Consider the following 27390-nt stretch of genomic DNA (forward strand, 5'->3'; position numbering starts at 1 on the left):
TTCCCTCCTTTTTGCCATCAATACCAAAGGGAAACTTTTCAAAAAGGAGGGAAACTCATAAGGTGGGGTTGAGATAGGAAGCTGATGTCCGAGTGGATCGAGGTCACGATAGCTCGAGTGGTAGAGCAGCGGCGTATCTAGCCGAAGATCGTGGGTTCGAATCCCGCTCATGCCATTAACTTTTTTTCATCTCAACTAAAAACCTTAATTAATTGTAATGTATTAATTGGTCAAGCGGACCACGAAATTAGTGAATTCAACAATTTAATGTTACCTGCTGATTAATTATCGACGCGTTCCTGAGCAATAGGGAGCTGACGGCTGTTATGAAGTTGGGCGTTGTGTTAACCAGCTCTGGCATATCCTTAGTCGTGTTGAGGTAATCAAGAACATTTGCCAGGAGGGAAACCAACGGCTCCGCTTCTCCTGGGTGTACTTTAGTCCTGCCGCCGAGCCACGAGGCTATCTCGAACACGGTCGCCCTCGCCGTTGTTCCTTCGTAACCCAACGTCAATCGAATAAACTGTAAACAAAAATTAAGAATTTTAAAAAAATTGAAGTGTTGTATCAGTTTAATAAATAACTAGTTTAAGTATACACGAGCCATTTAACAGTTGACGTAAAAATAATTTCGTATGTTTTTTTCTTAATTTTTTTTATACTTCTAGATTGCTGTTAAATATCTTATCCCTCTCTCTTAAGTCCAATTACCAATTAATGTTTAATTGTATAATTTGTTAAAAATACTAAAGCCAATTATGTTTATTTATTTATTTAAAACATATTTTAAGTTATTTTTGAAATTAATTAATTAATTTTTTGTGCGGGATTTTTCAACAGCTTTGGTCATATTAACCCTCTGTGTGCGGGTGTTTTTGAAAAAATGATCAATTTAATAATTTGGATATTGGATGCTGCAGGATTTCTATCGCTGCCTCTTTATAATTCGTGGTATGTAAGTGTGTCATTTTCTAAATTTAACTGGGCAATGAAATAACATACCAAAACAAAAACAAACGAGTCCCAATCTCTCCTGGCTGCAAATTTGTATTTAAGACGCCAATTTCCCTGGCTTCCCTAAATCGACCTTTAAGCAAAAGATGTAGAATATAAGAGACAAACCATTGCTATATTATAGTATCGAAAGTGCCCTGAAAGATGTAGAAATAGAGAATAAATTGTCTGTTTCGGTACACAGGCCAGAAGGGTAACGAGGAGGCTGATAGACTACCCAGGGGTTCTGTTCAAACAAGTAGATCCAGAACCTTTCTTTAAATTTCCATTAAACAATAATTGCCGAATGGATGGATCATGATGTAAACTCATACCTAGTTGAACAACATCCCAATACAGGGACAAGTAAAGGACTTTGTTAAGAACCCTAAACTTACTGCAGAATTGCAATGCAAAACTCAAAACAGCGCAGGCCTATAAATTTTATATCAGGATTTATTATGATTTGGTAATGATTGAATAATTAGTAAAAATAATTTGAAGAAAATCGAAAATCATATAAAAAAGATAATAAAAAAGAAAAAATATAATATATATTTTTTTAAATAAATTAAGTCTTGAATTATGGCCATATTGTAATACGGTAAAATAAAACTTATTTAAAAAACTCGTATTGTACATACATGTACATATATATTTATTAGAATAAACAGGAGATGACAAATGGACTTAATCCTTTGACATACAGATTACCATATGGCTGACATTTGGAAAGGGCTTCCTGTCCTATTTTTTTGTTTGTTGGAGAAAGTCAAATGTCATATTGTTGTGTTGGTTTATGTCTTTTCATTATTTTCATGTATGATAAATACATTCTAAAACATTCCGGATTTCCATTTTGAGCCGATTTTTATTCCCTTAGTGTTTTGATCTCTGTGCTCCTGTTTGTATATACTGACCGGTCTTTCGCCCCCGTCTTCTACTAATATCAATGTAAATAGGGCCTTTTCATTCCTTTAATGGCCGGCCCACTTCCAAAGGTAAACTGAATTTATTCCCCCCCCCCCAACCCGCCATTCACAACAGTTCTGAAAATCTACAACCTTTTTTATCTATGGCTTATGTTAATAAACTGAATACTACTATACTGAAGAATAGCTGGCCGGAATTTTCTTTTGTGCCAGACCTAATTTTTTTGCCTTTACAAATACAAATCATCCACAGGCAGTACAACATGGCGAGAGCCTTTCGCCAAGAACGCAGGGCTGAGCCAACTTCGAAAACAAACTCCGAAACTTCGCCTCAAAACTTTTACAAGGATTAACATTTCTAGATGTTGAGTGAGCTTAAATGAAAATTAATTTGTGCTATTTAGACGTTAAAATGTGTGCAACATTAACAATAGCTTTTAATTGTTTTAAAATGTAATAAAATTATTAAGTTGAAACGTTTTTAAAAATGAAATTGTAAGCCTAAGTAACGTACAATATTATAAATCGCACTCTATATTATACCTACAGCTTAAAGGGTATCATAAATCAACAATGCTAGAGATAAAATCTTAATTAATTATTTTATATATGTTATGTTGCTTTGATTTTTGGTTAAATTATCAATTCAATTTACTATTTTGACAATGGCGAGAGAGACGCGCCTCTTTTTTTACAATTTTTTGAATTGGATTAGCACAAAGAGTATTTATTTTAAAAATCTTTAATATTAATGTTTGCACTCTTTAAAAATAAAAATAATTGACACAAGTTAACACCATTTCGCTCCAAAATCAACCTAGAGTTTACTTTTTTAACGAGTTTCTCATTAAATGCGGTAATTTTGCCGAACCAGTTAGCCTCATCAACATTACATTGGAGCAGTTTTAAAAAATAATCGTTACTGAAGATTGTGAAAAGTCACGCTGCTCAATTCAAAACAGCAAGGATATACTTTCTAAAATGTTCCGAAAGGATAAACCTCCACATAAAGATATGTAAATTTATGTCAGAAGAAACAATGTATATATATATATATATACATAATTATATAATTTTATATATATATATATGTAGGAGAAATCTCTCCGTCTTCACGGGGTAATAAATGATCCATTTCACTTGGTTGTCTCTCTGTTTATTTATTTAAGTACAATTATGACGATGCTCTCGCTGTGAGGACAAAGGCACGACTGATCGACTGACTGACTGACTTTGTCCTTTGTTCTTCTTCTTCTTTGTGATCCACTCGTTGTCTCGACTATGTCACGACGTCACAGTTAGCCAGATACGTCACTGCATTCCATTTCATCTCCGACATATATATNCCTTCTTTCTACAATTATATATATATATATATATATATATATAAAGTACCTTAATTAATATGGTGCTGAAAACGGTTTTTGTTTAAAGCAGAGGCCAGTGTTATTTCTAAACTAGAGAATAAACAGATTATAAATTAAATATCAGCATCCTCTGTAACACATGACTTAGCTAATAACTGGAGCTGGATTAGTAGGACCGAAAGTTCCGGATATGAAACAAGAAGAAAAGGGGCTCATTAATCCGAGCTTGCGTTAAATTAATGAATCCGCCGCCGGGATAATCCTAGACTCTAATCAACTCTGACCAACACGCCGGCCCAGTTTTATTTTATTATTATTCATATCGAAGGAAAAGATTATTTACCGTTTATCTTTCATATCATACGTAACGACGCATTTGCCAACCAGCCGAGGTGGAAAAAGACCGAAATTAAGAATTCGCCTTTGACAAGTGTATTTTGTTCCGATTCCCTTTTAGGCAATTCGAGGCGGAAGCAAAGCTTTGTCAATACTCGTTACATAATACGCCTTGCCCGGCAAATTAACGGTATTGGATTAAATCAAAACCTGAGACTAAAATTGTACGGTGGTTATTTCCACATAAAGCGATATGTTTTAATAACTTAAGTTAACATTGATTTATTTAATAAAGCAATTAAGTCTAAATTCCATGGAACCTTATTAAAAAATATTAACAGGTCTTCTTATTTTAATTTAAAACTACGTCATTTTATCAAATTTCCTGTCATAGAAAAGTATGACAATTACTAATCTAAAATAGAAGTATTTATTTATTTTTAAAATGAACTGATAACATTATATGTTATAGATTTTTTTAATTGTTTATTGTATTTTGTACGGATTGTTTACAATATACACACATTATAAACATGGAATAATCCCAAATATGCACGTCGTATGCTAAACCGGCGCGACCGAACAGTCCTGAAGGCCTTACGGGAGTATTTTTTTATTTGTACTAAATTTGTACCTCCATCTAGAGATCGAACAAACAAATGACATACACTATGTTGTTTAACAAAATTAATTTAGTAAAAAAATCATATATATATACACATACACATATACATACATATATATGTAAAAAGCGGCATGATGGCCGGAAAAGGAAAGTCGCCAAATGACGACCCACCTTTTTATGCATTTGGTCGGGAACATTAGAGGATCTCAAAGAATTCCTCCAACTAATTATACCCTAATTAATAACTAATTAATAATAAATAAATGATTAATTAACTAATTATAACTACACCGTAATATAAATTTTACATTGGAAATGAACAAAGATGGCTGTTTGAACTTTTCGTTCAACGTCGCGTTGACGGGGTATCGGCGGGTTCACTTTTGCAATTCATGTCGAGAGATGTGTTGTAGAAATCTTTCTACCTGATGATGAGCTGTAGGTTCGAAATCCGGATCGTTGAAAAACAACTTACTGTGAGTAGGAACTATCTTTTTTACAAAAGGATTGAACACCGCACTCACTCCATCATTCACCATTTCTATAGATATTATTAGGTACGGCCCTTGGCCACTGTCGATTTAAACGGAGGATTGTCCCGATAAATTATGTAGGAAGCATATTTATTGGATAAGTGGGTTAATGTGCATATTTATGTAGTTTGGATTTTGTCTAACGGGAAAGGACGAGTTCTTTGACAAAAGGAATGTAGAGGTCTGCGGTAGGGTAAGGTTCGAGACGTAATAAGGAGCATTGGCAATCTTACGGAGCATTTTGGAAGGCAGGACTGAATTATGTTGGAATTGGTTGAGCGTTTGAACATTTCTATTCCATAGGTCTAGAAGGGTGGGAGTATTGTTTGGAAATGCTCTTTCGTAAAAAATGTCGATTTCTTCAATTCATTTTATGAATAATCATTGCAATTATATTTCGTTGTTCACGTTCTCTGTTACAAATAGTCAACATACTGTTCCTAAATAAAATTTTCAATTGATCTATTTAGTTATTTTTTACTTCTTTCATTCAATTCGCCATTCTTATTAAATTAAAATACACGGTTGTTTCGGGTTAAAGTTCCACTTAAAATTATTGGCTCAAATCAGATTAAAGCAATTTTATTTACGAAAACAAACATTTCGCCCAGCTCTATTGCATTAATTGGCTCAGACGTACAGGTGGAACAAATTTTCCATTCACTTTAATGAAGCATAGGTGAAAACTTCCTCACCTCCATAACCCTGGTGGGAGGGGTCTCTTGGCTGGTAGAAGTCGCAAAAAGTTCTCTTCCCATGATAAGCATAATCCTATTTCCCTAATCTCGCTGTATAACGATTCTTTTTCCATTTTACATAAAACTTTTTCCCTCACCAGGGAATTTTTTTTACTTTACTACATTGCTGGCTGTCACTTGCAATTTCAATGCGACTGATTTGAGATGGAATGCTCTCGCTGTAGGCAGACTAAAGAAGGCACATCCGACTGAATAAAGTTTTAAAAATAATGTTAAGTTGGAAAAATTGTTCAAATTCACCTAAAAAAGGTCGAACAAAATTATGCTAACTGTATTTATTTAAAAGTCACCATGTTATTATTTTTGCATGTATTTTAGTTGACAGGACATAACATGCACAGTTTACGCTACTAAGCAAACCGTTCTTTTGTGCAATGAATGAAATAATTAAACATTCATTAGCATTATTACAATACAAGTTTGTTTTTGTTTATTTAGGCCTAGAAATGGCTTAACTCATTTGGCAAGTTGCTGCTTGCTTGTAAATATGTATTGTTAAATAAATAACATACACTGTTCAATTCTTTATCAGTTTTCCGTAATGTATAGCATAGTAATATGTAGGGAGGGAAAAATTTCAAAAAATATTATTTTGTTTAAATATTGCTTGAGCTCTATAGTACTTTATAAATATGTGTATAAATAGACAAATAATCCAGGAGGAAAATTCCTTTGAGAGTTCAGAAGAAGAATTCACTTTCCTCATTAAGAAAGAAATCACTAGGCAATTTCGTATATAATAATTTGAGGATTTCAGGTGTTGGAGAGGAAGGGGTTTTGAAGTTTTATGTGGGGTCTGTATCGACGTTTTCCAGTTTTGAGGATAAATGGGATCTGAAATTCTGGATGGGATGGTTGGATACAAAGTTGGGAGCTTTGGGAATGGTTCGAACGAATTAGTTGAAAACCACGGTTGATTTCGGTATGTTCACGTTGGTTGTAGAAATGATTTCTTAATGAGGCGTTTGTTTTGATAGACTAGATCTATTGTTTACTAGAATTTTGAAAAATGTATTTTTTTGGTCGAGTATTTGAGATGAAGGTAAACCTGTTCAATATGTGAAGTCCCAACAAGCAGACGAAATTTCTTACTGGGAGAGGAAAATTTCTGTAGACTACTGGATGATACAAAGAAGGGTAAGGTTATTTGCTGGGATTTTTTTCGTTCTGCCATTCCCTATTTCTTGAGTCATTCTTCCGAACGGATTTTACCCTGAAGGTATCTGAAAACATGAGGCTAACGCCGTCAAATATGAGGAGTAATTTATGAGGATTTATAAAAATCTCTGCAGTGCATAAAAAATTATACCAAGATGCTGCTTTGGTGAACACCATCACCGGCATAATGGATAGAGGAGGAGGGTATTGCCTAGATATATATAATATAATATCGGTCAGATACGATAATAAGGCAATACGTTTTACAGCAGATAAATGTAATGTAATCATCTAAAATGTTTGAGTTGATAGAGTGAAACGGGATTTTTTAACGGGAGGTGTCTGATGGTTTGGCTGAATGGCGACGAGCTAAAGTTTATTAACTAATTATTATAAGATAGCATTAATTTCTAAAGATATTCAAAGTATCTTGATTTTGTAACGATAGTACGTTATCATAAATCGTTACAAATAATTAATAATAATATTGAGAATTATCCGGTAATTAAATTCACTAGTTTCGTGTTCCGCTTGACCAATTACAATTAATTAAGGTTTTTAGTTGAGATAGTTGAAAAATGGCAAAAAGGAGGGAAAATTCAAAAGGTGTGGTTGAGATGGGAAGTTGGTGTCCGAGCGGATCGAGGTCACGATAGCTTAAGTGGTAGAGCAGCGGCGTATCAAGCCGAAGATCGTGGGTTCGAATCTCGCTCGTGCCATTGACTTTTTTATCTCAACTAAAAACCTTAATTAATTGTATTATCCGGTAAGTTGGAGAACGGCGTGCTTTCGAAAAAAAGCTTGAGCGAATCGAGGATAAAAAGAAATGGTTCTTGAACAATGCGAAAAATTGTAGAAAAGAGAAGGCAGGGCATCTGATAAAAAAGATTTAATTTAGAATTCGTATGATGAACATGGAAGAGGCTTAATAGGTTAGTGTACGTTTACTTATATTAATATTGAATGTTCTGTTATTGCTGCGATTTATTTATTTTTCTTGCTAGATCATATTATTATTTTTCGTTCAAAAGTAATTTGTCTGGTGTTATTGAATATCTTTCGTTATTATTCTTATGTAATATTATTAAACGACGATATGCTAAAATGTTCATACTATTATGATAAGATCTTTCACTTCTATATTTAAATAAACCAATATAGGTTCATTGATATTAAGAACGGACTTAATTTAATTTCGATGTTTTCTTCGTGCATTTCCATGTTTTATTGTTTATTCCAATGCTTTCATTTCTTTAAATTTTTATTAATTTTTTTTACTTTCATTTATTCGGCTTGTCCTGATTTCCTTTTGTTGGAAAATCCAGAGATAATCTTCCGCAGGGCTCTCGACTGAAAAAAACAACAAATAATTGCGGAAGGATACCGTGTGAAACAGGTTTATACGGCTATTATTCCCTTTTACTGCAGGAAACCGGGGGAAAAAGTGTTCTCTCTTTAATTTTTTCAGGATTATATTTTATTGAGGATATATTCAGGCTGGAAATGAGAACCTCAGAGATGTTCAGTTTTATGTTAGCGTCTTGTGTATGTTTCATTTATGTTCGGTTTTTCAGTTAAAATTTAATTTCCAAAATTTGTGATATGACTTGGAAAACTAAAAAATTGTTCTGCAAGAAACAATCTAATTGCCGATGCTAAGAATATTTCTCAACATCCGACACGCTGGATATACATAAGAGCAATAAATTGTAAATTACAAAGATGTATATTTATTAGCTAAGGAAATGGATTCATGAATCAAGTAGAAGTGGAAAGAAACGATAGAAAAAGCCCACAGGAAAAGAAAAGTCCTGGAACAACGTTCTGTAATATTCAAGGCTTCGCTAACCTACTTCAGGACTCAAAGCCACTGGAGTAAGACATAATTTGTAGCAGCGTGACTTGGCAACCTAAGAACCCATGCCCAAGCTCGCAAGAAAGGTTTAACATTGTGGTGTTAAGTTTAGCAATGAAACCGACCTTAATTAGACGTCACGTCATTTTTGGGAAAAACTGTCATCATAAAGAATTACGTGGTGTTTAGTGACCGTTAGTTAATGATAATTTGGAGATCGTAAGATACGTTCTGGTGTGACGTAGGTTTTATCATCTTCAGGGCCTGGGATTTATGAACATTATTTCAATTTTACAAATACATGTAGGATGTGAAAAATTGAATTTATACAATGGTAGAAATTCTAGATTCAATTTATTAAAACTATTTGTAATTACTCAAAGTGTTACTCGGAAAACAAACATTTTGAGTGGGTACCAATAAATTGATTGAAACTACAATTTCTAGCATTGTAAAAATTCATTTTTTTTATATGAATTTTTTTCCCATCCTACATGTATCTGTAAAGCCAACAAATAGAATTTTATATGTATTTGTAAAATTTAAACAATGTTTATAAATCCCAGGCATTGAAGTTGATCTGAATAAAGCACGATAAAGATAATGCTTGTCTAAAACGTACATCACACCAGACACCATCACACGATCTGCAAATAATCATAAAGAACGGTACATAAACATTCAGGGATATGAATTGGTACATAAATTTTTTATTAAACAACAATGAAATTTACGTTTTTAGTTGAGATAAAAAAAGACAACTAAAAACCTTAATTATTTGAAAATATTAATTGGTCAAGCGGACCACGAAAACTAGTGGATGAAATTTACTTCTTCGAGTCACTCACGATAACAATGTGCCTAGGTTTTTTTTAAATTCACCACGTATTTTTTAGTTAAAGAACAATTACTGTTTATTATGAGAATATTACCTACATTTACGGCAATAATAAAACCTGTTGCAGAACTGATAAATATTTTAAATGGCTGAGGGATATAGCATCAATTTATTTTATTTAGTTGTAAAACAACAGATCATTAACCAGGTTAATTCCTTTAGGATATTAAGTCATAAATTTTTTAACTTTAAGTAATTAAAAAGAAAGACATTAAGATGACATAACGATACAATAGTTAATTGCGAGGTTTTGGTATTTCTTTATTGTATTGTTATTTGTTGTCTTCTTTATAAATTTCTCTATAAATACGAGTACTTAGTGATATGAGAATACGAGAACATGGTAAGTTCTAAAATATCTGTATTCATTGATCTTTGACAATTACTTGTTGCAATTTTTGTACAATAATATTTTTACTTTTAATAATACTGTCCGTATGTCTTTTAAATGATTATTAATGGAAAGAAAACGTATAAAAACATGCTATGTATAGATTTTTTTGGTACTTTTATATATCAAAAAGGTTTACAATAATTTTTTTAAACTTTTTATTAGTATATCGATTTCGAGGACTCCTGTTTATCTACTTGCTGCTCACTTGCTGATGATTTTTCTTTCAGCAGTTTTTATAGCAGCTATCTGATAATCCATTTCAGCAGGGACGGCAGTTCATATTTTTAGGAGTCAAGATTATTAAATCTTTCTCTTCAGGGATACCAAGAAACAAGGGTTTATCTAAACTCGTAAAGACACACAATTATTATTACTACAAGGGTGGTATAGTGCTGGAAAATAAGATTCGAAATCGGAACATACAGGCATTAGACGTATTGAGATTTATTAACTGCAGGGTTTATTATTATTTACGATAGGACATAAAGAGATTAGGTGCTTTTGAATTTCGGAGACTTCCTGCCTTGTAGACTTATTACCAAACAATTGCCAAATGAATTTTCAATTTCTTCCATTAATGTAAATTTAAACATTGAAGTAGTTAAATCTAAATTTTTTACAATCGTCTTATTCTCAGATATTGATTAAAAAAACAACTTATGTTAAGATTTATTTAAATGAAATAAGTGTGTGGTGTTTAGTGACCATTACAATATGATTATTTGGAGGTCGTGAGATGCGGAAGATGATCTCAATAAAGATCGAAACGTTGCCACGATAAAGAAAATGTTTTTCTAAATCCTACGTCACACCAGATCACATCTCAAGACTTCCAAATAATAAATGAAAAAAATTGTGTAAAATCGATATTTACCATTAGATAAACGCGTTATATTCAATTTTGTAGTTTTGCACAGGTTTGACTTGCGTCGTCTATCATGAAATGCGAGATGTCGGAAAATTGGCAATTGCCACCGGGAATGTATGCGGAATTCGAACCATGGTAGATTTCTGTGATATCATATGCGCTCAAATCTTGTTTTCCCCAGCGCTTTCAGCCGAGGAGGAGATGTAACCTCAGCCGTGCAAAAGGGGAATTATGGAAATCGCTCCTATCTCGGCGGGATTGACAAAAACCCTAACAAGAGTTTAATTTTTTCACACGTCATTGACATATTGCGCATTTTTCTGCAAAAAAACCTCTTCTAAATTCACATGAAGTTAAAAAATACAAATTCTAATAAAGCTGGAAATAAATTTATTGACATATATTAATTAAAGCACCATCAAATGTTACTAATTTATAATCTAGTTTATTCGAATACTTCGCGAATATTTTCATAAAATAATATGGGCTAAAAACATGATATTTTTAAACAAAACTGGGCATATTGTGATATACAATCACTGATCAATCTAGCCTTACCAATTCTTGGGATTGCAATCGATTAGCAATTTTTGATTAGGTTTTAATTTCTTTCCCTTTATGAAGTAATTTCATGGGCAGGTCTGGACATTATGTTGGTTTTTATAGTAGTTCGATTTATGAATAATTTAGGTTCGTAATGAAAAGTGCACTTGTGTTCTTGAAACAGAAATCTATAAAGGTTTACTTAAAGCTGGGTTCTTTGTAACAATTTACCTTTTTTACAGTACATTATTACTATTTATTACTATTACTATTATTATTATTATACATTACATATTTACCAATCAGTATCAAAAGGTGCACAACGTGGATTTTGTTTACAAGACATGAACGTTTTTCTCGACTAAATTTCTTATGGGGTCTGCGGGCGACCTATAAGTTTCCAAAAGATTGATGTATGCTCACTATATCGGTCAACCAAACGCACTTAAGCTTTTCGTAATCTTCAGTGGGGAGGGGGGCTGGCGAGTATGAAAAAATTGTGAATATTGGTGAACAAGTTCTACCAGATGGTTTGGAAAGATAAGTAAGAATTATTACAGCAAAAATTTAAACCCTACAAGGGTTCAAAACTGGAAGATTGTTCTATATGTAATCTGAACGCTAGAGAAAACATCATTTCATTACGATTTGCACTATCCGTTCAGAATACGGAAGATCATTATACTTCGTACGCAGTAGGTTGTCAAGATAGAATTTTATAAATTTTCTGGATAGATCTAGTCGAGTACACCATATCAGCTTGGATTTAAAGAAAAGAACTGGTACATGAATTTAATTTTGAAGAAAAGCAAAGAAGGATGATATTATTCCCATTTTTCATTGTATCTCCACCTACGCCATACTTTTATTATTTGTTTCTGGAGAGTTTTTCTTTAATTTTTTTTCGTTCTCTCATTTATTATATGAGTATGTGCATTTAATTAATTCTATGAGAAAATTAGTTATGTATTCATGAATGCCTTTGCTAAGGCCAGCATGCGGTAGACGGAATTTCCATGCTGTATGTTTACGTAATGCCAATAATCTGTATATTGTTATATTATTATTATTATTATTGTTATTAACATGTTGTGTCAGAAACACAAACCTACCACAGAAGGTGGCAAAATAAAAGTTCAAAAAATATCAGACATGAATTATTTTGTGAGATTTTTCATGGAGTCTGTCTGGGGGGGGATTAACCTTTGCATGTAGTCTGCCTATCCTTGATGGGTCTAACAATCAGACGCCAATAAGCTTCTTTCTTGCTATTTCCAGTGGGGTTATAAATATTTAGCAAGGCCACTGCCTGTAGTAATAAGCTGGAACGTATCTGACAGAACAACACTGTCAGTCCAAATGAGTACCAAAAACGTGCATCATGAATTGGAAATTTTTTTCATGAAGTCTGCACATAAATGAACCGAAGTTCCTGATTATTGTGGCCGCCTATGTACGTTGTTTCGGTCAATCAAATGGATTTAAATTTTTTGGCCATGCTCAGGCGAATTTTAGAAGGATTGAAAGCAAGTTGAACCGGAAACACAAATCCTCATATGAAGATGATAAAATCAAAGTTCCAAAAATCATCCAAGTTTCATCGTTTTGGAAAATTTCTTCGTGTAAACCGTCCAATAGTTTCCGTTTATTTTGATTGACTGACCCATTTTGTTCGGTTAAGTAGACGCACTTAAGGTAAGAAAAAATATCGAGTTTTGGTCTGCCTATTTGTTTGGTCAACCAGAAAAATTTATTCTTTTCTGCCATCTTAAGCCGAGGGTTATCAGAATTATAAGAAAAGTGACAGGAAACTAAGCACTAAAAAATGCATATCACGAATTAAAGGATTTCTTTGTGGGGTCTGCGCGCAGATGAACCTTTATCTTCAGAACATTACACACTTAAACATTTCCCTTTCTTCAATTGCTGGGAATCTGGATTAAAAGAAAGGTAGGCAGAGACTCAAACTTACCACCGAAGATCGCGGAAGGTTGGAAAACTATAATAAATCTCCCACTTGATTTTGCATAAATGAATTAATTCCAAAAGTGGGTACACTAATATCACTAATATAAGACATTAAGATAATAATAATATCAGTGATGTACACTAAACTCTCTATTTACAAAAAAATCACCTGCGCTACGTCTCATTTTTAGAAAATCTTACGCTAAAGGAGATTGCTTTTTTCAATGCTTTTTTAGCTTTATATCATCTGTAAATTTAAAAAAATCGGAAACATGTTAATTTTTGCACTTTTTACAAAGCCTTCAAATTGAGCTTTGGACCCAGGTAACTTGTCCTGGAGCGGTGTATTACAGCAAAATATAGAACATTTTAATCAGCTTTAAACTGGTCGCCTCCCACATTGCCCGTTTTCATGTTATTTGCGCTTTGTGGGCATAAAACTTAGTTTTTTACGTGACCATAGAAAAAAAACTGATCACCCACTCACCCAATTTTTACGAATGCATACATTTTGAACCCTCAATTTTTACACTCTTTTCAAAACGTGATCAGGGGATCGAATTCTCAATTTTTCTTACTTCGACCTTTTGATTCTGCTCTCGATAACCACTTGTTTACCTCATCGCGGATATTCAACTTTTCCGTTCTATTTCACCGGTGTTGGGTGGATGTTTTGCTTCCTATAACGTATGGAAACAATTGGTTTATGTATGGTAAAGGAGGAGTGATCGGTTTTTTCGCATGAGCACGTAAAAAACCAAATTATTTGCCCCAAAATCGCGAATAACAAACATCAAAAAACGGTTGAGAAATCGGGCAAAGTATAAAGAGACCAACTGAAAGTTTATTCAAATTTCCTATCGATTGTTATAGAGCACCGCTCCAAAGACGATTTCCTCGATAGCTCAACCTGAAATTTTCGTAAAAACTGCAAGAATTGACATGTTCCAGAATTTTTGAATCTACTGATGAAAGGCTGAAGTTAGGAAAACATTTAAAAAGCCACATTGTTCATCGTAAAGTTTTCTAAAAAAGTGAGACCTAACGTGGATCAGTGAGTTAAAAGCTGAGAAAATATACATTTCCTAAGTTGAACATTTTTACGCGCATAAACCAAGTTGTTTTTTTAATGAACAATGTAGTTGAAATTTGACTAATTAAAAATCAACGACAGTTAATATACACTTCTTTTATAATTTAACTGATACTCTTATTACGAAGGTGGATCTGCAGCAGATGCGTGAACACACTTTTTGATACAATATATTCTTGATGTTCGATACATCGACATCTTTCTGAGTATTAGTTCATCTTTTTATTTAAGGTAATCGGATTAATTCTGACAGAACAAAGGAGTGTCGCTAGCAAATGGTAGTTGTACTGTTTAATGGTATTACAGAAAGATTACAGCATTTTCTGCTTGGTAAACTTTTTACATTCACTAACGTGAACCCAGCAATAGCCTAAGTGCTTCCTGTTCAATCCATAGCGGATATTCAATTTAAATATGTTACAGATCCTTTCCGGTCCATGTGTAACATCTAAATCATAATCAGGACACCCTTAAAAAACTCGTACTAAAGAACAGTCCGCGTATTTATCGAGCATTTTTCCGACACGTGAGCCAACGTGTAAAATATTAAAATGAAAGTGGCCTCAAGATCCGCTGAAAATTTATGTTCACCAAACGTTGAAATGGAAAGAAGAAAATAAAAAGGCTGTGAAGTAACTTCAGTAATGAACAGGGTCATACGCACCTTTATATTAAAAAAAACTCTAGTGCTTTTTGGATTGAGCTTCTCCAAACTTAAATTGCATTCCATGGAGCCATTTTCGCAACGACATATAGGCTGTGCCGTATTGGCCAAAATGCCATTCTTTTTACTTCAGTTGCTACTTTTTTATCAATTTAAATTATAACAGTTACTTATAGTTTTTTAAATTGATATGATATTAAATAAGAAAACAATCTCTTTAACCAAATTAAGTTCATTAACAAATATCAATCATGTAATTTATTAATTAAAACTCATCAACATAACGTCAACATTAACATTAACTAATTTATTAATTAATTAAAACTTTTATCAATATACAACAATAGAAAATAGTGTAAAGAATCTCTATAAAATTTTATGATAACTTAGCCTATATAATTAAAATTTAATACAATTATAAACATATATTATGCAGGGAGTACTATTACACCCTGCTTGTTTCCATAATTACCTATACAAAAACGAAAACTAATTTTTTTTGTCGGCTCTATATATAAACTCTGCAATCATTACATGTTTTAATTGAAAAAAGTTGATAAAACAAACTTTTTCTACGTAAATTTGTAGATGCATCACGCCGATTCAATTGTATAATGAATGGAAATAAACATAGCATTTAAAACAATAATATGTAATTTAGGCACTTCAAATTGATAAGTAAAACAAAAATAAGTTGCCGTAGTTTCTAATTGAAACATAAATTTCTGTCATTTGAAAAGAATTAAACAGTTTTGTGAAACTTAAAAGTAGATTAGATAATTATGATCAATTTATTTAACTGATAAAAAGGAAAATCAAAAAACTGTTTCCTTCTATTTAAATAACTTGACTTTGTTTTATCACATAAAGTTTGAACTTTTTATAGCTGAAGGCAACGTTGTCGTCGAGATTTTATTAAAATAAAAAAATAATAAAGGGTTAATCTTTCATAAAAATATTTTTTCAGTATCAACAAAGAAAATTTTCCGTTTTTACGGTTGGACCAAAAATTCATTGTTGACATAAAATAATGGCGTTCATGCTTTCAGTATACGTGTTATCTTTCTAATATATATCCAAATTTAGTTTTAAGTACTTCCCGCAATTTTTCGTACAAATGATTGTACTTATTTTTATTACCTTCGATGATATTAATTTCATTACGAGATTGAAAAAACTAATTTATGCAAATGCAAGAGTCGTGCTTGTGGTAAAGAAACCCGTTTAATATTTTTCTAGCCTGAATAGTTTTTTGAGAAAGCTAAGGGTCACAAAAGTTGCCAAACTGTACATTGTTATCAACCATTTTGGTCTGCCAAAGGTTTTTCGGAATTTGGCCAAATTCAGTGTTGAGATGTTGAGGGAATAAATAGGGTGAGGCACTGCAATATACCCTGAATTTTGCGAAATACTGAAAGACGTCTGAAATACAAATTCCGAGAAGACTGGCAGACGAAAATTATCGTGAACGAAAAAATATCTGGTTTATCAACCCACAGACCATCAGGAGATATGCCAAAACCCTATATTTGGTTGTAAGCCATCAAAATATCATATTTTATTTTAATGGCTTACTATCTATATACAAATCTTATAAGGGAAAGTGACGAAGAGAAAAGACAAACGCGTATGAATAATCGGTTTTCTGGTTTCCCTAATCTTGCTTGAAGTAAATCTGGTTCTGTCTCCAAAAATTTTCGCTCTAAACTATGGTTTTTTTGTCGGAGAAGTATAACCAAGTTAAAGCAGGAGTAAACGTAATTCGTTTTGAACAACTATTAATAAGGGTAATATAGGTAACAATACATATAAGTGTGTGTCTTAGTGACATGTTTTTACAGTTTGTTGAAGTCGAGAGGAGCGGTCAAGAATTCAACACGACACGCAAGGATGGCACAATTACACAGAAGACAAACACTTTGAGCCCTGAAGATGATCTCAATAAAAGATCGAAACGTTGGCACAATAAAGAAAATATTTTTCTGAAACCTACATCACACCCGACCGCATCTCACGATATCTGCATAACTATAAATTATAACCGTAGTTCGGTCAGATTAATTAAAATTCATGTCCAACAGTCCAGAAATCTATTTCATTTAAACTTTTGTTCTCAAACACTTTTCTTTTTGTGAATCAGAGGTAAAGTAACAACGCAGCCAATCGGAAACATTTTGTAATTTAGAAAAGTGCAACATTGGTTAGATAAAAAAACACTTTACCTTTTGGAACAATTTTCGGGTTAATTCGACGTTCGACTCGCTCTGGTACTTTTGGCTGGAAAAGGTTCCATTTAATCATTTTAGGATGTGCCTTATCGAGCACAGGACTTCTCTTGGGATTGTTGAAAAACCTGCCTTTTAATTGTTTCGGGATTTTCCGCCGGAATTTGTTTAATGTAAATATTTGTTTAATGAACCGAAGCCAGGGTTGTACATACGTACTTATGTAAGAAATGTTTTTTGCCGGTTATTTCTGAAGGAAATAATTAACACTGTTTGGTGTATTTGAATGTTTGTACATTTTTGCCGTTCCTATTTTGTGTATACTCGAAAGGCCCTCCTACACGATTTTTATTTCATTTTGCTATTCAAAATCGAAAGTAAAGAAACTATCAATAGAACGTTTTTTTACACAGTTCTTTTATCTTTCCCGATTCTACTAATCTGCACAAAACATAATTTTCGTCGTTAATCAATGATTCAAATATGGTGAAACTTCTTAAAATTAAGTTTGTTATAATCACTTTAGCGCGGTCTCGTATGTGTCATTTTCGAAACGTCGAACCCTTGTTACACCTCCATCGTCGATCGTCTGATTTCCTTAAATTTGTTTGCACAAATCCCCTGTCCCAGGCACGTTTTACCGGCTATCTCATGTTGTCTATTGATTCGTAAAACGCCATTTTTATTTTGTTTGCCATGTTCCAGCAATTTACCAAAACAATTTATCGGCTAATCTTTTCCAACCGTGTTTCCCTTATGGCGTAGGCCATGTTGAGAGGGTCTTTAATTAAAAATGAATTTTTATAACTGGAAAAAAAGCAGTTGGATTGTGAACCAGTTGCTGGGAGCCATGAAATTCTAAATGCCTGAAGGATTTAATTTTTGTATATGTTCATTACTAACGAACTTTTAAAAACATGTTAATAAGGTTTAATAAACAAAAAATGTAACGAACAATTGCTTGCTTGTTCATTAAAAATACGCAGATCAGTCATCAACACGAACATTCTGAAAATGTAACATTTTGAAACTGAAAATAATCTTGGTAGAAGTCAGTTTAAAAGAATGACGTATATACTCCGAACAAATATATATAAAAAAAGAAGTTTAACGTGAAACATCAACTGTCAAAACTGTAAAGAAATTATCATTACCACCTAACATTATGCAAAAAATATTGATTTTCATTGGAGTCTTAATGAAAAATAAATAAAATATAATCCATTTATGTTTTAGTGATATATTGACCATGTTACTTCTTTCTATTAATTATTGTTTTTATATAAGGTCTTGGTTGAGATAAAAATGTCAGTGGCACGAGCGGGATTCGAACCCACGACCTTCGGCTAAATACGCCGCTACTCTACCACTTGAGCTATAGTGACTTCGATCCACTCGGACACCAACGTCAACCTTACATAAAGATTAATTAATTGGAAGAAGTTATTTGGTCAATGACATCTAATGGATTTAATAAAAAAAATGAAGTATATCTTCACTAATGCTCTCCGTTACCCTGTTTCGATACCTTCATTAGGTACTTCATCAGTGGCTAATGAAAACTTTTTTTACTGGTGCACTTGTTGCTTTTGTGGAGTGTTTCCATCAGTGCCTAACCCACCCGTGTGCCTGAACTGTTGAAGATAGAAAAATGAGTGTTATATCCAAAACGGTAATAATAGGCCACAAAGAACCTAAAACAACAAGTCATATTACATTATATTGGTTGGAGGTTTTGGCTTCCTTATAATCCAACCAGCCACGGAAGCCATAGAAGTCTGGCAGGCCAAAACATGTCAGCTGACCGAAAATCACCGGGCTTCACGTTTATCACCTAGTTAAACTGTATCATCTCTGAGAAAAACTTTAAGCATTTAATCAAAATTATGAACTTAATTATAAACGTCGTCAGAAAAAATAATTTTTAAAAAACTTTTTGATACGAGTTTTTAGAAGTTTTTGTCAGAAGTGGAGAGTCAACGAACCGAATTGATTCTTGTAGTTTTAGCGTCATCACCGGCTGTTAATCTACGGTATTACGACAGATGCTCAACTCGGCGGACCTTGTATTTCCACTGCATTGTTTTGCACAGCCAGAAGCCATTAGTGCGAGTCTGATGAACATGGAGTTTTAAACTTTTTTGTCCGACATGCCACCCAAAGTTTGATTTTTCCAAACGGCGTACGAGTGAAATGAAAAGATTTACAACAGATAGACTGCTGCGAAATTCAGTATAAATTACTTGGATTATAGGCAATATGACTTATGACTGAATGAGTCTAGAGAAAATGAGAACAAACAAAAATAATAATTCACTGTTTTTCGTGGTCCGCTTGACCAATTAATGTCACTCATTTAATTAAGGTTTTTAGTTGAGATAAAAAAGTCAGTGACACGAGCGGGATTCTAACCCACGATCTTCGGCTTGATACGCCGCTACTCTACCACTTGAGCTATCGTGACTTCGATCCTCTCGGGCACTAACTTCCCATCTCAATCCCACCTCTCAATTGGTAGAGTAGCGGTGTATCAAGCCGAAGGTAGTGGGTTCGAATCCCGCTCGTCACCCTGATTTTTTATCCCAACTAAAACCTTAATTAGTTGAATAAGTAATAATTTTTCTTAACAAAATAGAACTTTACAATTTTATTAATAACATCTTTAACAAAAGAATTTATTCACACAATTCACGTTATAAATATTGATATGTACGATCGTGTTACAGCGATGCAAATAATTCCACTGTGTAGTTCTCGGAAACAAATAAATATTAAATTTGTAATCTACTAAATAATTCATGAACTGCAGTCTGGGTACAAAATAATTCGAGCTAAGCCGATATTTTTCCCTTTATGAAAATCAGCAACAAACACCAATCTGTCAAACATGAAAACGAATGGAGATTTTCTGGAACTATATTCTCATTCTAGTTACTTATCACTGATATCAAATCCATTTTCTGATATTTAAAAAGAATAAAAAAAATCATGAAAATAAATTATCTTACCATGGACGTTATAATCTTTTTTATATAAAATATTACAACCCTGTGGTTTAAATATGTCTTACAACTATGGAAAGTACTCATTAGATAGCACACTACGATAAATGACGACACATTAGCAATGCAAGTACCGCACTGATTCAACGCCCGCTTAAGAAAAGTTCAATGTTCAGCTGTTGTTTATTTATGTAACAAGGCTAAAGCTAACCAGCTAAAAGCTCACATAGAATTAGTCTAGTGTGTAAGTAGTTTCTGAACATTTTTGTTTACCTGTAATCTGGATTTTGGGTGTTCGGGCGCATTCTGTCATATTAAGTTGTTAACAAAGGATAAAAGCAGGGTGGGATAGGGAAACAAGCCCACCAACTTCAGAGTGCATTTCACATGAATTTTTACGTTTGATGTCTATTTGACCTGTCAGGCGCAATTCGAAATCTGAAGTGGATGGTCTGGATTATAGGCAAGGAGAGGTTCGAAAACGAACCCACCAGGTACAGTGAATATTAAACATGTATTTTTGGCGTTTGCTATCCTTGCTTTTCTGGTCTGCATGAGGTATTTATCCTTCTCATGTGATTAGTAAAGAACATAGTAAGAGGGAAACTCGTAAGCAAACCAACCAGCTAAAGATAATGTTAATTGTTTGTTCTTGTCTGATAACTTTATAATTTTTGTGGCATTGTCTGGGCATATTAGACTCATTTTCATCTAGAAAAGTTGATCAGGGATATATGAAAGGGTAAGCAACCAACGTAAACACACCATCAAAAGCAACGAGGTTAGACAGTGTAGGAAATTTAAACATGACTTGACTACATAACTGTAAATATATAAGAATGTAACTCTTCCATTAATTGTACTAAATATAGTACTTAACTTTAATGAACAGCCTACCGATCATCGATTCATGAAATTTTTGAGGCAGGGTTATGGTAAAAATTGAGTTTTGTAACATGAGATCAGCTTGTAAAATAGACTTTATTAATTCTCAATTATAAATATTAACATAAAAAACAACTTAAATTTTAACAATTTTTGGCTTATTAAGAGTATCAACTAGATGCATGGAATTTTCACAAAATATTTTTTTCTAGATGTTTGAATACAAGCAGTATTTGACCGGTTTTGGTCTGTAAGAGATTTTGCGATCTTCATCTTTCTGTCAGAGGTTTAATTAATTAATTTAGGTTAAACATAATTTAACTAGACATAACATGCTAAAACCATAGATATTTTGCTAGTAGTTCGGTGTTAATATTTAATTACGTTTTTTGATTACCCTTCACACTGCATAAATCTTTCACCAACTAAAACGTGCAACAAGTTTAAAGGCGTTCTACAGACCAAAGCAGCAAGGGTAAGCAGACAAGTTGTCAAAAACGATCAACATAAAATTTGTGTGGCTTTTTTCTTTTTTTTTAATGGTGGTGTACTTCTTAATTATATCATCTTACAATGCATGAAAAAGACGTCAAAGGTAACTGACAATAATGCCTTACCAAATACATAATACCCCAATATGTTTGACATATGAATGATAAACACTAACAAAGTGAGTAGAACATTCCCCAATTTTAAAAGGAGTCTGATAAACCAAAACATTAAGAATAGGAAGACCAGAATGATCGAAAACCAGCAAAAAGCAGTTTCATTATCTTGCAGTTTTAAGATAAAAATCTTGGTTTTAATCCCAGTACAATAAGTAAATTTCTCTTCCACCCAATATAGTTGGTTTTCAAAGTCCAAATAGCACATTGGATTTTTCATAGATAAAAATATATTTCTTCGAGTAAATATCTCAACAAAAATTTTAAAAGATTTGATTTGAAAGAAAAAAATGAACGGTGATTCCATGCACTTTCGGACAATCAGACAGCTATAAAAGCACTGCAAAACGGAATGCGAAAGAACTCTTCATCAGCAATAAATTTGAGAAAAATTATATTCTTCTATATCAGCCAGTGCCTACTTAACTACTACCTAAAATTATTCGGAAATCGTGAGATAAGGTCTGGTGTGACGTAGGTTTCAGAAAAACATTTTATTTATCGTGCCAACGTTTCGATCTTTATTGAGATCATTTTCAGGGCCTAGGATTTACAAACATTGTTTAAATTTAACAACTACATGTAGGATGTGGAAAAAAGTTATTTATACAATGCAAAAAAATATTTTCTATATTTTGTCTAGTAGTTCTACTCACACAAAGTGTTTGTTTTGTGCGTAATTCTTTCTCGAATATAATTTTTTTTTGCATTATTCACTTTTTTCCACATCCTACATGTGTAAGCGCGTCTTTTCTGTTTTGGGTCCAACCCTGAATTCGGAGAACCGAAAACAAGGTCCCAGAGGCTTTTTTATTATCGGACCTGACTACAAATATTTTAATTTATTGATCAGGCACCTTTTTTTGATATATGAAATTCCAATATTCAATTCAAACCAAAATAAATACGAGACCAAAATTTTAATTAAATTTAAATCTTTTATTACACTTTATTTCCAAATAAAATTACAATTTCTTTTATTAGTTGTTATTTTTAATTTAAAGGATTTTTTATTCTATAATAAAACCTATTTAAAAATCTACAAACATTAATTTTTAAATCGAATTTAATTCTCGTTTTATAAAGAAAAGTAAAAGTAAAAGAAATTATTATTATTATTAAATTTTGACCACCAATTAGAATATACAATTAATATTTTAACATAACTTTTAAAATCAAACCCTATCTCGTTATGTTTTCTTTATAAAAATATATTTTTTGTTACAATCCTTTTGTACATTAAAATACAATCACTATTTTCTGGTTTTTTGACGTCAAAATATAAAATTTACTCACTTCAATTGTGTGCACACCAAATTTTCTTAATTACAAATAAACAGCTCTTAACCCATGGAGGACCAAAATGGAATTGGTTTTTTGATTGAAAAAATAGCCCTTTCCTAGCCCCTACTCCTTTCACTGTCAGATGTGTGTGAAGGGGCATGGCGGTAGATTCAAATCGAAACGTTAGACATGTATTTGTTAAATTTAAACAATCTTTGTAAATCCCAGGCCCTGAAGATGATCTCAATAAAGATCGAAACGTTGGCACGATAAAGAAAATGTTTTTTTGAAACCTACGTCAGACCCGACTGCATCTCACGATTTCCGAATAATCATAGACTAACGGTCACTAATCACCACACACTACTACTTAAAGATGGGCAATGCCGGTACTGTTAATCAAAAGATATCGGCACATTCATTTAGTGCATGCGAGGCACTTATGCCGAAAGAAGTACGCGAAAAGACCCCGAATGCAATATCAACGGTAATCTGAGTCTTAAACATATATAGTGGTTTTCCCTCCCATAGTAATCTTTAGGGAAGAGAGTATATTATACAAAGTGCTTATAATATATTACAAGTTGATTTACATATTATTTAAATTTATCTTAATTTAGTACTTCAAATAGAGCATTCTATTGTCTAACATTTTCACTAGGTAGTCACTTAATTTATTTACAAAATCAAAAAAAGGTGGTTCTGGTCATGGAATATAGGAGCTCTCTCTCTCTCTTTCTCTCTCAAGCAGAGGATATTTGAAGATCAGGTGTCTCACCCATGTTCGATCGCAGTGGAGATAAGGTTGGAGTCATTACTTGATCCCACTCAAATAATCAAATGAAAAGAATAATAATAATACAATGATTACCGAAAATATCTCTAATGTAAATGGGTTCCTTGCATGACTGGCAAAGCACGTTACAATCAAACCCATGTTTACCATCAGGATATTAATCCCGTGTTGACTTGCGGTGCCAGTCTATTCAAAGGATTCAAACTTGTAGGGAACGTATTGTTCGTTATGTAAACTAAAATGTGCACGTTATCTAAAGCTAAAAACATCAAAGGGAACTAGACAACGCTATTTTAACAATAATGCTTGAAGTAAACATCTGGCTTGTCAACCTACCCAACGGCGACGTTTAAATTGATGTGACATACATGTAGTGAAATTTAATTATTAAGCAAAAATAATTAAAATGATTGAAAACTACCAACCTACATGTTCAAAAGCGCTATGATGAAACGAGAAATTTTCATTTTAAAAGCTGTTAGTTTTTCAACAACATAATTGTCGAATACTTTAGGAAAGCACTTTTTAAAACTGCTTGCTATTGAATAACCAAACATTTAGGTTTTATTCATTATACGATGGTTTGATATCATGAATGGTTTTAGGCATTCAACTTTCTTTTATAAATGTAACAGTATGCAATAGTGACTTACGTTATTTGTGATAGTGGTGGTGTGGTGAGAAACGCATTTGGAAAAATCTGGGACCTGCCACCTGCCTTTCCCCGGCTCTATAAGCAAACACAGCCTGGTAGCGATACCCGTGTATCCCCTAGGGCACTGTGCCTGGGCCTGGAGTCCAGGACTTGCCGGAGGCCAAGGTCCTTCGGCCGGGCATCGCGACCCGACCAAAAGTCTATCGAGAACGTCGAGACGTCCTGACGCCTCTCCGGACCACACGCCGTCTGCAGCTTGGCAGGTGTACACTCCACCTTTCTGTGAACAAAAATAAAATATAAAAATATAAGTAATATCCATTTGTTTAAAAATATTCAACATTTTTTCTTAGTTAATTAAGGTTTTTAGTTGAGATAAAAAAGACAATGGCACGAGCGGGATTCGATCACACGATCTTCGGCTAGATACGCCGCGGCTCTACCACTTGAACTATCGTGACCTCGATCCACTCGAACACTAACTTCCCATCTCAACCCCCACCTTTTGAATTTTACCTCCTTTTTGCAATTTTTCTTTTTTTATTTCAACTAAAAACCTTAATTAATTGAAAGATATTAATTGGTCAAGCGGACCACGAAATTAGAGAAATTAATGATTTAAAATTAACTATACTTCACTAAAGCTCTCCGTGGACATTTCATTTGTCGTCGAGAATCAAATCCGATTACACGACATTTGAAAAATGGCAACTAAAAACCTTAATTAATTGTAATATATTAATTGGTCAAGCGGACAACGAAATTAGTGAATTTAATTCTTTATTAAAATGGATGAACTTTATGAAATTTATGTTGATTAAATGTGATGTGGTTAATAAAAAGTACAAAGAGTCGAAATAGCCAGTGCACAAGATAGATAGGTAAGGTCAATGCGTTAATGTTTAAATTTGGAAAATAGATACAATGGAATAGAAGAAGTACAAGAAGATGGAAAAAGCTTTTTATGTAACTACTACTCGTACGAAGGAGTTTTAAAAATACTGATTATTTATTAATGTTTTCAATAATCATAGTTGGAACAAAGTTACAAATTTGAATATATCCATCAATATTGTCTTTCGTTTCTCCACGACTTATACGAAAACCCAAAACTGTAAAAATCCAGCTGACTGCTCTTAAAAAACTACCCCTTTTTGAGTTGTCTTTTTTTGCGTATATTGTCTCTCAGTAATTTAAGTTAGTTTGTTCGCATTAACGATAATGGTGGTCAATAGATGACAGTAAGGGTAATTAATTTCTACCTGATAGTAATATATAACATACTATCCTAACAAACGAGCATAAATATCCATGTAGTAAGTTTTACCAAGATTATTTATGACTCAAATGGGCTTTCTTCTTGGAGTCAGGGCTAATTAGTTATTTAAAATACAAAATTAATTATTGAAATAAAGATTTCATTGATTATTAAAAATAATGTAATTAAAGCTATTAAATTCACTAATTTTTGTGGCCCGCTTGACCAATTAATATCTTTCAATTAATTAAGGATTTTGTCGTGTAACTTATTTGATTCTCGGCGACATATGGCATCAATGGCATTTGAAAAATGGCAAAAAGGAGGGAAAATTCAAAAGGTGAGGTTGAGATGGGAAGTTAGTGTCCGAGCGAGTCAAAGTCACGATAGCTCAAGTGGTAGAGAAGTGGCGTATTTAGCCGAAGGTCGTGGGTTCGAATCCCGCTCATAACACTGACTTTTTATCTCAACTAAAAACCTTAATTAATCGTAATTAAAACATTAAAAAATCTTTGAAACGATAAACTAATGTAAGTTAACAGACAACAGTGGTAAAAAATGTGAAAAAACAGTATTACACGTAATAATGTTATTATAATAAAAGAAACTAAACTAAAATAATTCAGAAACACTACAGAACACGTATAGTCTTGAAGAAAAAAGTAAATTCAGTTGTTACTGTAAGCTTTCGACATACTTTAAGGTCATGATCAGGGCCTACATTAATTTCACATTAAGAAAAACATATTTGTTCAATTGATGTACGGTATTTTGAACAATGTGAAAATATGACTCCAGTAGAGCATAAAATCGATCACTAAACAAGAAAAAACTGACATAGCTCGAAATGTGCCATTTTCCTGATAAACACTCACACCAATGCTTTAAACCGCGACACAGGTTTAAGTGTTAATTTGCCAATTTGTTGCCACCTGCAGTATCATTTTTCTTGCAGCGTCGCACACCCGAATAAAAAAAAACTTAAAAATAAACTAAATAATCCGGTTTTTACAATTTTTAGGCTTAGACATTTTTCTTGGGGGTGTGCGATATTTTACGGTTTACAAAATGAAATAAATAATGGTTTGAATACGTACAAAAAATTTGAATACGTGTACCGAAATGTGAAAAACAATACTTTTCAAGAAAGAGCCCTATTCAGTTCGAATATTTCATGCTACCACCTAATTTATTTTATACATACATTGTACATTGATTCGTTTTTTAAGAGAAAATGTTATCCGATGCTCCTGACGCAGAATACAAATGAAAGATGATAGTCTTCAAAAATGTTGTTCATATAATACAAAACTTGATTCGCAACATTAAACAAATATTTCACATTTCATGCTCAGAATCTCATGGAGCCAGTTTCAATCTATGCATAAAATATTATTGTCTTATAAAATTCAAAATTATTGCAACAACTCTTCGACGGTTTTGTTTTATATTCGTTTAAATTGATTTTAGATTACCAATCCTATTTTGTATTCTTATTTTTTTCATTTACTCTTACTTTCCATCACTTTTTAGCTCATATCTTTAACCATCGCTGTCCCTCTATCTCTCCTTCTTTGCAATCTTCTCTCACTCACACTCTCTCGCCCATTTGCTTATTCATTTTTTATTTTCATT

At 32.9% G+C, this 27390-nt stretch overlaps 1 protein-coding gene across 1 annotated transcript in view; it reads right to left on the minus strand.

Moving 5' to 3' along the window:
* Positions 1–274: 274 nt before the first annotated feature.
* Positions 275–27390, minus strand: part of LOC106671005 — a gene marked incomplete at its 3' end in the record, with an annotated part of 156615 nt that continues 129499 nt past the window's right edge. The window contains exons 12-13 of the mRNA XM_024229416.1: positions 24496–24777; positions 275–523 (exon numbers count right to left, since the gene is read on the minus strand). Of these exons, the coding sequence (XP_024085184.1) occupies positions 275–523; positions 24496–24777 (531 nt within the window). The remainder of the gene's footprint in view (positions 524–24495; positions 24778–27390) is intronic.

This window comes from Cimex lectularius, unplaced genomic scaffold (assembly GCF_000648675.2).
Source record: "Cimex lectularius strain Harlan isolate CLEC.00 unplaced genomic scaffold, Clec_2.1 scaffold380, whole genome shotgun sequence".
Lineage (NCBI taxonomy): Eukaryota > Metazoa > Arthropoda > Insecta > Hemiptera > Cimicidae > Cimex > Cimex lectularius.